Source organism: Carettochelys insculpta, chromosome 1 (genome assembly GCF_033958435.1).
Source record: "Carettochelys insculpta isolate YL-2023 chromosome 1, ASM3395843v1, whole genome shotgun sequence".
Lineage (NCBI taxonomy): Eukaryota > Metazoa > Chordata > Testudines > Carettochelyidae > Carettochelys > Carettochelys insculpta.
Window position 1 is genome coordinate 285,026,102 of NC_134137.1, and position 16,669 is coordinate 285,042,770.

Sequence of the window (16,669 nt, forward strand, 5' to 3'; positions counted from 1 at the left end):
CTACAATATAAATAAATACCAATCTACAGAGAGCACTCTGATTATCCCTCAGCTGGGAACCAAAATGGTTTTAAGCTGGTACTAGGAATCTCAAGGAAGATGCACAGAGGAACTGCAGTTATCTGGCTGGTTTGACAAACAGGTCATCAGCGATCCATCAGAGGTCGAGTATGCCTGTCTTCCATAAAATGATAACCAGTTACCACTTGTGGAGCTGCAGGTGGCTGAGACCAAGCCAGGATCCACAGATAATATCAGTAAGAAGAACTTTTCCAATGGAAGAGGCAGGTCTAGATAGTTGGATTCTAGCACATTCCTTCCTGTTTCTCCACTGGATCTCAAGATACTGCTGTCCTTCCAAATTTTCCTTCTTCATTTGTAGAGTCAAGGACTTGAGTTTCTCAGTAGACTATGCTGATACTGTAACTTCATGTTGGCTTTGAGGATGTCTTTTAAGTGCTTCTTCTGCCAGATCCTTGTCTGCAGAATATGGCTCAGTTGTGAGAATATGACTTGCTTTGGGAATTGCTTTTCTGGCATTTGAGGCACATGACCAGCCCAAAAGAGTTGTTGGTAGATGATCAAAGCTTCATGCTTCAATGCTGGTGAGTCTGGCTCAGGACAAAACACTGATGTAGATGTCAGTCATCCCACTTGATTCAGAAGACCTTGCAGAGGCACTATTGACAGCGTTGGCCAAGAACCTTGAGATATCCACTGCATGAACCCAGATTTCAGCACCACACAAGAGAGTGGGGATGATAGGCTGGTACACAGAAGTATCCTTTGATTTTTGATGTCACAGTATTTTGAAGACATTTCTCAAATATCTAAAAGCTGCAGTGGTGCAGCATTTCCTCAATGTCCGCTTTCTGTGACAGATTGCTATTGAAGTAAAGGATGTGCTTTGCATTCTCCAGGATCTCTTATTGATCTTTAGACTATGGGACCAGGATCCTGCTGATGCAGAGGCTGTTGAAACAGTGCTTGCATTTTTTTGACGTTGTGTGAGGCAGAGTTGGTTGTAGACTTCAGGAAAAACTATTTGAAGATCCGCTTTTGAGTGGGAACGCAAGACACACCCATCTGCACATGGGATTTCACTGACTTAGTGATGTTGTCTGTCTTGGATCAGAGGTAACTGAAGCTCAACAGCTTGCTGTCCATTCTGTATTGGATGTCATGGAATCATCAACTCCACCTCAAGAATACGAAGACAAATTAAGTTTGATGATTCCTGAATGAAGTCTGGAGTTTGAGACTTTGGCAACGTGTCAGAGAGCTGCTGATTCTCTCCTACTACCGGAGGGGTAGCCGTGTTAGTCTGGATCTGTAAAAGCAACGAAGGGTCCTGTGGCACCTTATAGACTAACAGAAAAGTTTTGAGCATGAGCTTTCGTGAGCACAGACTCACTTCATCAGATGCTGGTCTTGGAAATCTGCAGGGCCAGGTATAAATAAGCCAGAGCAAGGGTGGGGATAACGAGGTTAGCTCAGTCAGCAAGGGTGAGGCTTACTACCAGCAGTTGATCTGGAGGTGTGAGCACCAAGGGAGGGGAAGCTGCTTTTGTATTTAGCCAGCCATTCGCAGTCTTTGTTTAAGCCAGAGCTGAGGGCATCGAATTTGCAGATGAATTGTAGCTCAGAAATTTCTCTTTGGAGTCTGGCCATTCGGCTGGCTAAATACAAAAGCAGCTTCCCCTCCCTTGGTGCTCACACCTCCAGATCAACTGCTGGTAGTAAGCCTCACCCTTGCTGACTGAGCTAACCTCGTTATCCCCACCCTTGCTCTGGCTTATTTATACCTGGCCCTGCAGATTTCCAAGACCAGCATCTGATGAAGTGAGTCTGTGCTCACGAAAGCTCATGCTCAAAACTTTTCTGTTAGTCTATAAGGTGCCACAGGACCCTTCGCTGCTGTCTTCTAATACCGTGAGTTGACTGGAGCTTGGCAGCAACTGACTTTGAAAGCTGAGGCTCCCAATGTGTGGCAGGGACAAGACACGGTAGGGCACCTGTTGTCTAAGAGCCAAAGATGACACCTGCCAATATATTTGACACTCCTGAACACTGTGGTTCACTCTAGTTGCAGATAACACCAAAAAAAAAAAAAAGCTCATCTGCTACATGGATGTGGTTTGAAGCTTGTGAATGATCTTCTTGGCTCCTTATGTCCTTAAAAAAAAAAAAAAAACAAAAAAAAGAAAACCAAAGTGTTCCACCAAGAACTATTAGGCTCAAATTATGCACCAGATCATAGCAGATGCATCCCAACTGCCAGAGCAGGATGCTAAAGTCATGCTCTCAATTCCAAGAAAACTGCAGGCACTGACACTAAAATATAAGCACATAAAACACGAGGCACATTTAAAATGGATTCAGAAGTGAAGAACAAATGTGAAAAGACCATATCTAAGCGCTAATTGTAGTGTTGCAGCAACTTAGGCAAAAAACAAAAGTACAATTTGAGTCTTGGACCTGAGTGGAAGCACTGGAACACTTCACTATGCAGTGATATTTGACGTGTTTCAAAGAGCCAGAGGAAGAGAGCTGGAGCAATGTCTGGAGAGGTCCCTTGCAGACCACAGTCCAAGAACTGAACTGAAGGCTCCAAAGGCAGTGGTTAAACTCAATAGGATGAAACAGAGGGCTGTCCTCCATGCCACCAGTGATGCCCATATGGACTAAATGTCTTCAAGGGCTTGAGAATTCCTGACAGTCTCATGCTGTTTCTATTAATGGACAATTCCCTTCTTCAGGCAGGTCTAGACTAGACCTGAAAGTCGATCTTAGAAACACGATTCCAGCTAAGATGACTGCGTATCGTGAATTGACATATCTATTTATCAGGCTTTCCACACAGAGAAAGATAAACAGGAGAAACCCTCCTGTCGACTTCCCTTACTTGCGAGAATGAGGAGAACCTGGGTCGACTGTCAAGTCCTGATGGTGCAGTTTAATGCATCCTCACTAGATGTGCTCAAAATCAAACCCCAGGAGACAGAGTCTGACCAGGCTGATCTTCTGGTAAGTACAGATGCATTGATTGTGTACTCTTCTTCTTTTTATAGTCCAATTCTTATCTAAAATGACTCAAAACCCCCCATCCAACTCATTTTAACAGTTTCTTCTACATCACTTGAGGCTTATAAAGAAAATTGGTGATTTAAAAAAAGATCATCAACAGAATACTCAATTTGGATTTTGCATCATCTGTCAGGTTATTTACATACAAGATAAATGTCATATGACTACAACTTGTTACACTTCACCCTAGAGAGAAGTTGGGCTCCATTTGTTCAATATCTTAAATTATTTACCCGGTCACAAGCATTATGTATTTAATACTGGAAATAATTAAAAACTTAAATTTGTAATTACTCAAAGTATTAAATGAAGTAATGACAAAAAACATTATGGGCGATGGGAATAACTGATCAATAAGACAATGGAAGACAAGTTACTACTTTGTCTTAATACTGAAGAACTATTTACATTTCAATAGACTGTTACTGCCTATTTAATCCTAGAGTTCTATTAATAACCAGTATTAAAGCAAAATGAAAACTGATCTTAACATCTTGCTACTGACCATATATGGTCATTGCCAATTTTAGTGAAGGTCCTGATATTCAAATATATTTCAGTTCAAAATTAGAGTGCTTACTCTGAGGACACAGCTACTAACAGCTGCATGACTTAGTGATGTTTCCTTCTAAAGCATTTAATAAGAATCAGCCAACAAAATTTTTTTTTTTTTTTAAAAAAAAGGTAATTTAATGAGCTCAGGGCTAAGTGTTATCAGCCTGAAGGCTGGCCTTCCCCCACTTCCAACAAGCAAGTTTTGAAATACTTCACTTACAACTTAATGCTGATCTTCTCATCCCAATTACTGTTTTGAGATTAAAACCAGCATTTGCAAAGGGAAAAAAAGGCATGCAACAAAACTGTCAGACATTTACTTCCAGCACTAAAAATGAAAATATGAAAATTTTCAAAGTTACCCAAACAATACATACCACTAAATTCAGGAAGCGTCTGTTTTACTTAATACTATGCAAAAATGTATTTTCTTAAACACCTGTGCTGAGGGATACCCATGTGTATCAAAACAATATAATCTAAATTGTCATAATTTAGAGAGAAGGTAATCTAAAATTTAGCTTTTACTTTCTACTAAATTAGGATTATTTAATCTAAGGATGGTGAGCCTAGTCTCAGTTTGCCAGCAACAGGGGATGGACCGCTGTTCTGTTCATTCCCTCTGGGGCACCTGGCACTGGCCACTGTCCAAAGACAAGACACTGGGCTAGACGAATCTTTGGTCTTACCCATTACGGTCATTCTTATGCTCTAAACTTCCATTTTTAAAACAAGGAAGTTTCTAGCCCTTATTGTTGCAAATAAACTTCCTCAATATGAATTTAATACAAATGATTTAACATACCTTGAGCACAAATCTACATATAGTTCCAGTACTTCTGGAACTGGCTGTAGTTTACCAAGCATGAGCAAGACTGAGTTCAGTTTTATTGCTGCTACTTAAAACCCAGAATTGTCAATGACCACATCACTTTTAAGATGTGGATAACTGGGAAACCTACAGAAGAAAAGCAGCACTGCATTATCTGTCAGCTCATCTTCTTTATTTAAATATGAGTTAGTGTCTGACAGTAAACACTAACAACTTGAAAAACCTACCTATTAAGCATTCAGCATTTCAGAAATGGTAATGGATGCTGGAATCTAGTCTGTTGCAATCAGTACCGCTGGTTCTTAAATTTCAGTTGAGGGATTTTGTTATTGAATTTTCAGAAATAAAATTGAATGTGCAGGGCTGGTTGGTTTATATTTATACATATTAATCACTCATTTGCTTGTAAACTGAGAAAATATGACCCACAAGTTACTGGGGCATAGATTCACAGATTCCAAGTTCAAAAGGAATCATTAAGTCTTACTCCTCCCATACAACAGTGTTTTTTAAACTATGTTCTGTGCAACACTGGTGTTTCATAAAAAACTCACAAGCGTTTGGAAAAACAATCCAATGTTTTTCCATAAATAACCATTTTACAATGGTAATAATAATGGGAAATACTGAAAGTTTTATTTGTTTTTCCCCCAAGAGTGGTAGTAGCCATGCAGCAAGGTTGACTAACATTGTGCTAACCTCCTCATCCTCTACTCTTCTAATATTTACATGGCGGCACATGTACTACCCCAGCATGGCGGCTTTGCTGTTAATCAGCTGCTTAATGTCAGCCAATGTGCATGCGTGGCATGTGATGATTTAATGAATTTTTATTCATTATTATTTCTACTAATATGAAGAAACAGCGTAAGTTATACCTTTTTTTTAAAAAAGTTAGAAGTGAGCGAAAATACTACTGCTAAGGAAGCAGTACCATCAACGATGAAAGCAAATTTTCATAGGTATGCCGCAAAAAAGTTTGATGTTCCATGGTCTCAAAAAGTTTAAGATAAACTGCTATGCAACAAGAGCAACAGAACCTCTACTAAATAATTCCTAGATAAGATCTCTCAAAAAAGTCCAATCTTGAGTTAAAAATCATCAGTGATGGAAAAGTAAATTATTCCACTGATTAATTACTCTCTCAATTACAAATTTACATTTCCCGTCTGAATGAAACAAGGCTAACAGTCAAAATAAACCTACCATATTAAAAAATTACAAAACGGGCAACATTTAAGCACTTAAGCACCTAAATCTAAAGCTTTCATTCATTTCAACACCTCTGAAAAATCAGACCACTTACAGTATTTAGTGGCCTATATTTAAAGCATCTTCATTTATAAGCCTGGATTCAGTTGTATTAAACAGTCTTCATAACTGTCAATTTGGTTTTACGTCACTACAACAGCATTTGAACTGTTTTTTTTTAAAATTATGGCATGCTTTGCTACCAACCCCCCCTTTCCACATGTTTTTGCCAACAAGCATTCATAACATGCTTAAAAGCTGAGTCCCTAGGCAATCATTTCTCAACCTCACTCAAGCTGTCATAAAGAGTCTGGGAAAACAGATAAGATTTGCAATGTGGCCTGAAGGTCAAGCTCAGGTACTGATACTTTCTCAATAGTAAAGTATTGCATATAACTTTTAAAATTTCTAAACTGGGTCTCAACAACAGTGCATTATTCTGTCAGCTTCTGACAAACAAACTACTTTAATAAAAGGAAAACTGAATAGCAATATTATCAAATGCAGCATAGGAAAGGTCCTCGCTACAGACTGGTCTGTCTCCTGTGGGATCAGCCTGCAGACGTTAATAATCCCATCTTGTTTCCTGAACAGCTCTCATACGGATGACTCAGCCACGAGGGAGTACATTTTACGAACTTGATTCAAATGCGATCATGCTTCCCGCGTCTTGACTGAAATGATGGTTTGGGTCAGACTTTCCCTGGGCCAGGCCATAACACCAGGGCCACGGCGCCGCACCTGAGGGTTTGAAAGGCTGATTTCCTCTGCCCGAACAAGGCAACCTGACGCGTCTCAGGGCCGCGAGCCAGCAGGAAGGATTTGCAAGTGTTTTAGCCGGCACTGGGGGGTGGGAGGCGGAGACTGACGAGCGCGCGGGCCGGCTCGGAGGCCGGCCGGCAGAGGCAGGACTGTTCCCCGTCCCCAGCCCCGAGAGCCCGCGGCGGCCGTCGGGCGGGCTAGGTTTCAGCGTAGCAGCCCGGCTCCATCCCGCGCCGCCAGTGGAATCCACCCACCTCCGCCCAGCCCCACTCGTGACCTTTAACCCCGCTGGTCCCACCCCGAGCGGCAGGGGGAGCTGGCGCTCGTCCTGCCAATCATCGTAGAGCCCGCTCACTCCCCAACCGTTGCCCCCCCGGGCTGTGACCGCAGGAGCAGCAGCCTCAGCCCCCAGCCGGGTGGCACTTACCGTCCCGGGACGTGCCCATGAGCTGGTCCAGCATGGCGCGCATCTGGGCCTGCGCCGACATCCTGAGCGCGCGGGGCCCGGCCGAGCCGGCGGAGTCTGTGTGAGCTCCGTCAACAGCGGCCTACAGCGCTTCGGGCCTAGTGCGCTCGCCCTTCCCCTCCCCTTTGCGGGGCCGGGCGGGGCCTCTCTCCGCGGCCGGTGGGGGCTACGATGGCGCCTCCGCCTTGCGCTCGCGGTTCGGGCCCGAAGGGCAAAGCGGGAAACTGCCCCGCGCTATCTCGGTCTCGCGACTTCGCGTCCCCCGCGCGCGACCCTTCACGCTTGCTACACGCACGCGCGCCAGCGGTAACGGAAAGCCGCGCGCGCGCCCTCTCCCGCCCCTTTCGACGTCCGAGCTGTCCGCCTGAGCACCCGCTGATTGGGCTAGTCGCCGCCCGTCTCTCTATGACATAAGCTGCTCCGCGGTTCCTGGTTGGATTCTGGAAACTTTCGTCCGGCGGGGCTAGCGAGCGTGCTGATTGGATACGGGGCGCTCGTTCTCATTCTGCGCGACGTCCTCGCCTCGCTGCACCCGCGTCCTCTAGGTGGGCGAACCCAATGGTTGCTTTGCCTCCCCCGCCCCCCCCCCGCCGCCACCAACATTCTACAAATGCTGCCGAACCCGTCTCCCCGCCTCCGTAACTACGGCAATGATCTGAGGAAGGGGGCTCAGTCCTACCAAAGCTCATCATCCAATACGTTATATTTATTGTCCGTCTCTAATGTGCTAAGGGCCCGCTAGTTTGTTTCGATGGTACGATCCGAGTTCCGCTCGAAGAGCAGCAAGCGGCTGCGCGGTCCCCGCACGAGCACGCCGAGGCTCCAGGGCTGCCTGCCTGGGTGGTTACGCAGGTGTGTGGGTGGCTGATCCAGGCACATGGCAGCGCCTGGGGACAGCGGCCCCAGGGCGGCGCGACAGCAATGGGGGCCTTTGCGCGCTGCACAAAGAATCCTGCTGTTACTTCAGAAGCGCAGTCAACTGATTCTGCAACAGTGAGGTAGAGCCCGGCCTGAGTTACGTCGACAGGCTGCGTTAATGGGGACGAACCCACACTAGCCTCCCCAGCTTTGTCCCTCGCACAGGGAGCAGCTCTAGCTACAAGGGCTACGGGTCACAAACAGGGCAAGTCTTTCCTCTTAACCGTCAGGCAAAACCAAATAGCACCTCTTAACCTAGAGGTGCACCTTCCACCTCCAGCAGTAAAGGGTCAGAAGTATCCAAAGTCCAACTCTGTTCATCTCTATCATACGTTCTAGCACTGTACAGAACCCATCTGGCACTTTCATCCAAATACTTAAGATGCTAAACCAAAGTACTGATAATGAGTCAGCCCTGGTTTGCCTTAAAATCATGGAATACTAGAATGGGAAGGGATGTGAAGAGGTCAAGTCCAATTCTCTGCCCTTGTAGCATAGTCAAGCTCCAGCTAAATCAGCCAGGTCAAACTTACATCCAGGGGGCTGCATGTGGCCTGACCAATTTTTTGCAGCCCATGACTACATGTTAATAAAACACCCATGTGTAGGCCACCCAGTGACACAGCCTTCTCTGGCACGCATAAGCTGCAGGGGGTGGGACAAACACTATTCCCAGATCCTCAGGCTGTCCATGTCCAATGCATGCATATTAAATCTCCAGGGAGCCAAGGGGGTTTTAAATATGCATGCACTGGACACAGACAGCCCAAGAAGCTGGGATTGGTGTTTGTCCTGCCCCTCCCCTACTCGTGTGTGCCAGAGGAGGATGTGCAATTGCTCTAAGGAGAGGGGTGGCAAAACCCATGTTGGCCAAGGCAGAGGGGTGGCTGCCTGGGGTAGCAGCACGTAGGGAGCCGCAGGGGGTGAAGCAAGGGGCAGTCAAGGAGTGTGAGGTAGAGTAATATGGGGAAGGGTGCAGTGCAAGTCTCTTTGGGTCTGGGGGTAGTACTTTGGGGGGCAGTGCAAGCCTTGGGGGGCCCGAGGGGTTGGTGCAGTCGGGGCTGCGCTGCGATGGGTGGCAGTGCAATGAGGGCTGCCCTGTAATGGGGAATAGTGCAGGCCTCAAGGGGCCGGGGTTGGTGCAATGGGGGCTGCACTGCAGTGGGGGGAATACAAGCTCCAAAGAGTGAAAGTGCAGTGAACATAGGGCAATGGGGGATTGCAGTGTAAACCTTAGAATGTCTGAGAAGGAAGTGCAGAGAAATTGGGGCGGGGGAGTGCAGTGTAAACTGAAGGGGAGGGAGTTCTCAGAGCGAGAGGGGAGAGCCATATTTCTCCTTTGGTGGAACTGAAAGGAAACTTCCTTTCCAGACTTCAGACAATAGCCACAGAAGCTGTGAGAGCCTCACCCGGTCTCTCTCCCCATCACACAGTCACACCCGGTGCCCTTCCCTCGCTCCCTGCTTCCTCTATGCAGGAAAAAAATGTTGGATTGTGATGTCTTCTATGGCCCACTGAAAGAGAGTGGGGAAAAGAGGAATCTCTAACCTCCATATGGGGAGAGAGGCTGCTCTTGGGGCAGGAGAGGGGTTTCACTGTGTTGTACCCATCCTGTACAAAGGTGAGAGGGAAATACATAAAATCAACCAAAGCATCATTCAAACATGGTCACAACATTTGACAACGCAAACCCTGTACAATAGAAATGTTCCGACTTAAGTATACCCTTAGCAACATAACCTCAGGGGCGTTCCACCAGTGGGCTGGTGGTGATCAGTTTCTCTCAGCCCTGATCTTCATTCTCTGAGTCTGTATAAATCCATTCCCCTCAGACACCACTTCTTTAAGTTAACCCTTGCTGTTGTTCCTTGCAGCCATAAACCTCAAAGCCCATTCATTCATTCATGTTAGTAACTCATGACTTCCCTGTGTGATAAGTTATCCTCATTTTTAGAGATGATGAAACTGGCAGCCCAGAGAGTGCAGAGCTAGCCCTAGAACGCAGGTGTCCTGACACCCGGCTTTGCATGTTTGCTGCAAAACTTCTTGCTTTGAGATGTTTTGGCTTTTCTGATACAGCTTTTCTCCCTAATATGATCTTATCATTAGTGTTTTCTACCTCTTTCTTACCTCACTGCTAGGAGTGTATTTATACTTTTATTAATAGTTTGTAAAATTTGAGAAAACAATAAAATTCATATTAAGTAGTAAATTATAAATTAAAATTATTCATTATATTCAAACAACACTTGAAAAACATTATAAAATATACTGAAAACATAATCTATAATAATAAGTTATTACTACTTTCCAGGAGAAGTACATTTTCTGTGGTGGCCCTCAAAAAAATCAGTTTTCGTTTTTGCGGCCCTCAGTAGGCTTTCAGTTTGACATGCCTGATCTAAATCATCCCTGTTAGATTTTTATCCAACTTGCTCTCAAATATCTCCAATGATGGAGCTTCTAATAACCACCCTAAGCAGTTTATTCCAGTACGTAACCACTCTGACAGGAAATTTTTCCTAATGTCCGATCTAAACCTCCCTTGCTGCAATTTAGACCTATTACTTCTTGTCCTATCATCAGAGGCAAAGAATAATTTTTCTCCCTCCTTCTTATAGCATCCTTTAAATATTTGATAGCTTTTACACTCCTCCTTTTTCAAAAGGCTTTGCACGTCTGGGTCCTGTTGTTGCTGCTCCTTAAGGTTCTACCTGAGCATTTAAGTCAATATCTGGCTGTTGGACTTTTGTCATTGGCAAGGATGGTGTTAAGGCCCACAGATGATCCTCTCCCAGGAGTGTTGCTTCCTTTGACAGGGTGTCAGCCCAATGGTTCAGTCTGGAAACCTCAGTGGAATATTTGCAATGAGCTTTGACCTTGCATAGGACTGTGTCTCCCTTGTGGCCAGACGCCAGCTCCCATGCATGACTCAGGTATGTTACATATTTGTTAGGCTTTCCATCAGCAGACCACATGTTCTGCTGCATCCAGATGGGCATCCATGATGTGAGCGCTCTCACTACACACTGTGAGTCAGAACGAATGCATAAGTACTTGTCTTTGTCCTCCTCATGTAATATTGCTACTATAACCATTACGTCCACAGCTTGTGCTGAATGGCGTTTTACAGTCTCCTGCAGCACTCACTGGGAGGAGGGCTGGCAGGCAGCACATCCAGTTTTGGGGTGGCCATCCTGGTAGTAACTACTCCCATCCACTGCCCATATAACCAAACCTGCTCTTTAGTTTTACCGAAGCTGGATTCAATCTGAAAAGGTGACAAAATGACCAGAGTCATTTGGTACTGGAAGCGGGAACTCATGGACTTCACTCAATAACGTGTTAGGCAGCACACTCAACTGGGGTGGTTTCTGTACTGTAATATCCCTGTTTAAGAGGTTGAGGGTCCAACTGGCTAAGCAAGGGGAGGATACCCGACTCTCATTCACTCGACCAGAGAAAACATACTTAACTGGAACAAAAAAGCAGTCAAGTAGCACTTTAAAGACTAACAAAATAATTTATTAGGTGAGCTTTTGTGGGACAGACCCACTTCATCTGTGGACCTTAACACCATCAGTGGGTCTGTCCCATGAAAGCTCATCACCTAATAAATTATTTTGTTAGTCTTTAAAGTGCTACTTGACTGCTTTTTGTTTTGATAGCACATAGACTAGCACGACTCCCTCGCTGACACTTAACTGGAATGTGGGATGTCATAAGGATGACAGAGGACATTCCCACCAGGTACTCCCCATAGTCAAGTGCCCAAACCAGGGGAAGCACCTCCTGCTCACAGGCACTGAACTGTCTCTCCACCTCACTCAGGACTCTGGAGCTATAAGCCACTGGTTGCAGCCCAGTTCCTTGGTCCTGTAAGAGGACTGCACTGATACCATTGTCCGATGTTCCTAACTACAAAGAGTAACAGCAATCAAGTTTGGGGTAGGCTAAGGCTGGTGCTTTAACGAGAGCCTGCTGAAGGCCTGTTGATGACTTTCTCCCCACTGCCACTGTTGCGCCTTTCTAAGCAGCTGATACAGTGTCTTGGCTATCTCAGCATATCTATCAATAAACTCCCTGGAGAACCCAGTAAGTCCCAAGAATGATTGGAGTGTCACATGCTCCACGTGCTACTGGTCTCATTTCCATCCCTCTGGACTTAAGTGACTCCTCAAGTAAGTTACTGTGTCTTGAGCCACCTGGGCTTTTGCTGGCTTCACCGAAAAGCCCATCTCCTGGATCTGCCGAAGGACCTCCCCAATGCATCTAAGATCTCTTTCCTGGTTGGAGTGGCATATATCTCATCCACATAGCTCAGAATACTACCCTGGTTCCTCAGGGCCTTACACATTGCTGAAACATGTCGGTGGCAAATGGAGGGGGAATTGTGTAGCTCCTGAGGAACCCAAGTAAATGTTAGCTGTTTGACCCCATATTGGAAAGCAAACTTGTGCATTGATGACTGGTGCAATGGGATGCTAAAGAGGGCATTTGACAAATGTAAGACTGAGAAGCACTTGGTTCTTGCTGAGATTGCTGCCATGATCTCATTATACTTTACCACCACTGGAGCCATCCTAGGCATTGTTACCTGCACATATTTCTGTATCCCTTCCACACTTCAGGGACACACACACACACCTTTACCCAATCTGTAGGGCTCAAGGCATGACCCTGTTAATTTAAACTCCCACCCTTACACAATTCCTTGGGCTCAGGGCGTAATTCCCTGCAGGTATGCAGGATCTGTGCCACTGAAAAAGCCTTGCATGGTAATATTCTTATTTTCTTTTGTTTTGATAGTATATAGACTAGCACAGCTATCTCTCTGTTACTATTCAGTATCTTGGTGTCTTTGACAGGGATTTTATTGACAATGGGGTCTCTCCCTGAACAAAGGAAAGAAACTGAGGTGCCAGTGTCCACTAACAGCCTTCAGCTGGTTTGTCCAAAATTCCCGTTGATGACTGCCAATACTGTGGGCCTGCCCCAGGCATCCAGCTGAATGGGCACCATCCTCTGGGGTTGTGGGGATGTTTGACTCCATCACATCAAGTCAGATGATAAGGGCATGGATGTTGCTGCTGGCAGCTCCTTCCTTTTGGTCAAATGCTGCTGCAGCTCCTCGCTTGACAACCTATGGATGTCTTCCTTCTTTTCAAATTGGTGCAGCTGCTTCCAGATCAGGTTGCAAAAATTCTCGGCCTCCTCCTTGGCCAAGTAGCTGCTTGCCAAGCCGGTCATCTTGTGTGACAGGCTTGGGAATTTTGGTGGGCCATGGGCCTATAAAAGTTCACGGGCTCTTGGGACTATTGTGGCCACTGCTTTAGCTGCTAGCTGGTTGCTGCCAGGTGTACTCTCGCTTGCCCATCTCGGTTACCACTGAGATCCTTTTTTTGGAAGCCAGTGGGAAGGCCTCCCGCTGCAGTTCATAAGCCACATTAAGCTGTTCCTCTGGTTCTTTCGGGGAGGTGGCCTGTGGGTATAATGTTCCCACAGCAGTTCTTAGGGTAGAATTTAAACCCTGAATAGCTGCCTCAACAAACTCAGGCATATCACAGGAGGTTGCTCACACCAACCAAATTTTTTCTTTCTGTTTAGGTACCATTCTGGATGCTCTCCTGGGTGCTGATGCTTTGAATAATACCTCCTGACCAGGTTGTGATGGGGAAAGAAAAATCTCACTATGCCCTCGTACAGCCTCAGACAGGAGTCAGCATCCCCTACCTGCAGCTGACATGGCAGAACACTGACATTCCCCTTACCCGTACTCTCTCTGACCAGAGAAACTGCATCCTCTTTCAGAATCCCCAGTAATGCACACAGCTGAGCTAGCCAGTCCAACGCAGTGTCTTAGGTAAGGGGACCCACGCTCTTCCCTACTGCTCGAGGCTGCTCGGGTGTATACATCCTGAGCTCCTGTCTAGTCTCAAGGAGCGTAGCTGACCTCAGCCCATAATTCACAATAGTAGTTGTGATCGGTGCCATGGGCAACTTCGGCCCCTCCTCGCCAGCTTCTGGTGGAGGAGGTGATGGTGTCTGAGAGCAGCTAGTATCCTGCAAGGAGGCATGGCAGAATTCCACCTCTGAGAGGATCGGGCTACTGCTTGCACTCTCACTGGTCTTAGTATTTTTAACAGAGGCCTTATTCAGAGTTTGCAACATCTCTCTCATTCTCCTAAGCTTATCCTGGAGCTTTTCCTTCTCCTGAAGGCAGTTGCTGTGCTCAGTCTGCTAACCTTGACTCAAGCACAATTCCCTCAGGAGCTCCCGGATCGCTGCCTGCGATTCCCCTTGCTGAGCATGGGTAGAAAGCAGTTCCTTCTCCCTTTTGCCCAACATCTTGCTGAGATCTTGGATTTTAAGCTCCAGCCTCTCAACTTGTGATGCTAAGGTGTTGTTCTGTGTTACTAAACCCTCCACCTTAAATCCCAATGTTTCATTCTCGGTGCTCCCATTACAAGTACTGTAATGCAATCTCAAAATTATTCTACATTTGTAAATGCAATTTTATGTATGAAAAACTGCATTCAAAAATAAAACAATGTAACTCTTTAGCGCCTAAACATCCACTCAGTCCTAATTCTTGTTCAGCCAATTGCTCAAACTAGTTCACATTTGCAGGAGGTAATGCGACCTGTGTGGTGATTACATGTCACATGAAAATGAGAACAGGCGTTCACATGGCACTGTTCTAGTCAGCATCAAAAAATATGTACATGCCAGATGTACTAAAGCAGAAGCTGGGAACATTTTTGGGTTGGAGGCCAATGATCCACAGAAAAATCAGTCAGGGTCACATGCAAATGAGAAGCAAAAAACCCACAAACAACTTCACAGATGCGGCCACCAGCTGAGAGGAAGAAAGAAAAAAGACATTCACCTCCCTACTGTCTGGTTCCATCCCAGAACCTAGGTCAGTAGATTGGTGCCTCCTCCCTGGCTATTCGATGGAGCCAAAATGAGGGGTTCAGTGCACAGGAAGGGGCTGCTGGGCGGTGGGCTGGTCATATGGGGTTTGGGCAGGAGTGAGCTTGGAGCACAGGGTAAGTGGGAGGTAGGATGCTGGAGTTGGCTGGGGGTGGGGATTTTGGGCAAGAAAGTTCAGTGCTGAGATGAGATTGAGGGTGCAGGGTTTACGTGGGACATAGGGTGCAAGAGTGGGGTGGAGTTGTGGGGGTCTGGGCATGAGTGAGTTGAAAGTGAGCATGTGTGGGCTGGATGGCAGGGATTGTGCAGGAGCAGGGTCTGGAAGGGATGGGGGGTATGAGAGACAGGTAGTGTGTGATCTGAAAGGGAGTGCAAGAGCAGGGTGAGAGTGAAGGGTCTGGGCAGGAGATAGGGTGCAAGAAGAGGCTGAGGTTCAGGAGCATAGGGGTCTGCAAAGGAGAGGTACAGGCTCCTTTCTGGCACACCTCCATAGAGGTGCAGGGATAAGGGGCTCTACATAATTCTGAATGCTGCTGGGAAGCACTTCCCCCCTCCCCCCAGCACCACCCCATGCCTCTCCCATTGGCCCTGATTTGGGCAGTGGCAGCAGTGCAGGGCAGTATCTGCATGGAGCACTTGCCTGTTGCACACAGACCCACTTTCTCCGTGTCAGGCAGAGCCTGTGGACCAGATCCAGCCATGGCTTGCCTGGATTGGGCCTGTGAGCCTCAGGGCTCCTCCCCACCTCCAGTGGCATGAGCCGGCTGGCACTGGCACTCTAGCCCCAGTGCTCCCCCCAGCCATTCCTGGAGCACCAGCACTGGCTTGAGCCTTTCTGGGCAGAAAAGGGGGACAATCAAGCTCTGAGACTTGCAGGCCAGATCCAGGCAAGCCCTGGGCCGTCTCTGGCCAGTGACCCATAGATTCCCCACCCCTGTGCTGAGGGTTCATATGCCTTCATGCTTCAACCACCATTCCAGAGGGCAGGCGTCCATGCTGATGATGGGTTCCACTTGATGACAATCCAAGGCAGTGCAGACTGATACATGTTCATTTTAATCAGTTGAGCCAGATGCCCTCAGCAGAGGATTGATTTTTTTTTCCAGCAGTTCAGGTTTTTTTAGTTTTCTTATCAGAGTGTTGGTCCTTTAAGACACCTGAAAGCATGCTCCATACCTGGTCCCTCAGATTTTGGAAGGCACTTTAGATTCTTAAACCTTGGGTCACAGGCTCTAGCTATCTTTAGAATTCTCACATTGGTACCTTCTTTGCATTTTGTTAAATCCACACTGAAAGTGTTCTTAAAATGAACAACCTTCTGGACCATCATGCAAGACTGGTATAACGTGAAATACACGGCAGAATGTGGGTAAAACAGAACAGGAGGCATACGATTCTTCTCCAAGGAATAGAGTCACACATTTAATACATTATTTTTTAACAAGCAGCATCAGCATGGAAATATGTTCTTTGAAGTGAGTGTGAAGAAGCATATGAATGTTTACAATATCAGGCATATAAATACCTTGCAACACTGGCTACTAAATTGCCATGCAAACACCTGTTCTCACTGTAAATAAGAAGTAGGCACAATTATCTCCTGTAAGCATAAACAAACTTGTCTAAGTGGTTGGCTGAATGAAAAAGTAGGACTGAATGGATCTGTAGGTTCTAACAATTTACACTATTGTAATTTTTGAATGCAGTTTAAAAAAAAAAAATCTACATTTTACACTTTGCATTCTGTGTTGTGGAAGTCAATACATTTGAAAAAAGTAAAAAAATCTAAACTTAATAAATTTTATTTAGAATTCTAGTGTTTTACAGTGCAATTAAAACTCTAAAACTGTGCTTAATATTTG

At 46.0% G+C, this 16,669-nt stretch overlaps 1 protein-coding gene across 4 annotated transcripts in view; it reads right to left on the reverse strand.

Annotated features, from left to right (window-relative positions):
* Nucleotides 1-16,669, reverse strand: part of LOC142021549 (putative RNA-binding protein Luc7-like 2) — a 66,089-nt gene that overhangs the window by 45,583 nt on the left and 3,837 nt on the right. Inside the window, exon 1 of one of the 4 annotated variants that reach the window (XM_075010512.1) lies at nucleotides 6,915-7,266. The exons of 1 other annotated variant lie outside the window; for it this stretch is intronic. Coding sequence is in view for 1 of the 3 variants with exons in the window: in XM_075010504.1 (XP_074866605.1) it covers nucleotides 6,915-6,975 (61 nt within the window). In the remaining 2 variants the exon portion in view is untranslated. Of the gene's footprint in view, nucleotides 1-6,466; nucleotides 6,700-6,914; nucleotides 7,267-16,669 lie in introns of those variants that run through there. 2 more of the 4 variants (XM_075010504.1, XM_075010523.1) reach the window with 2 other exon arrangements.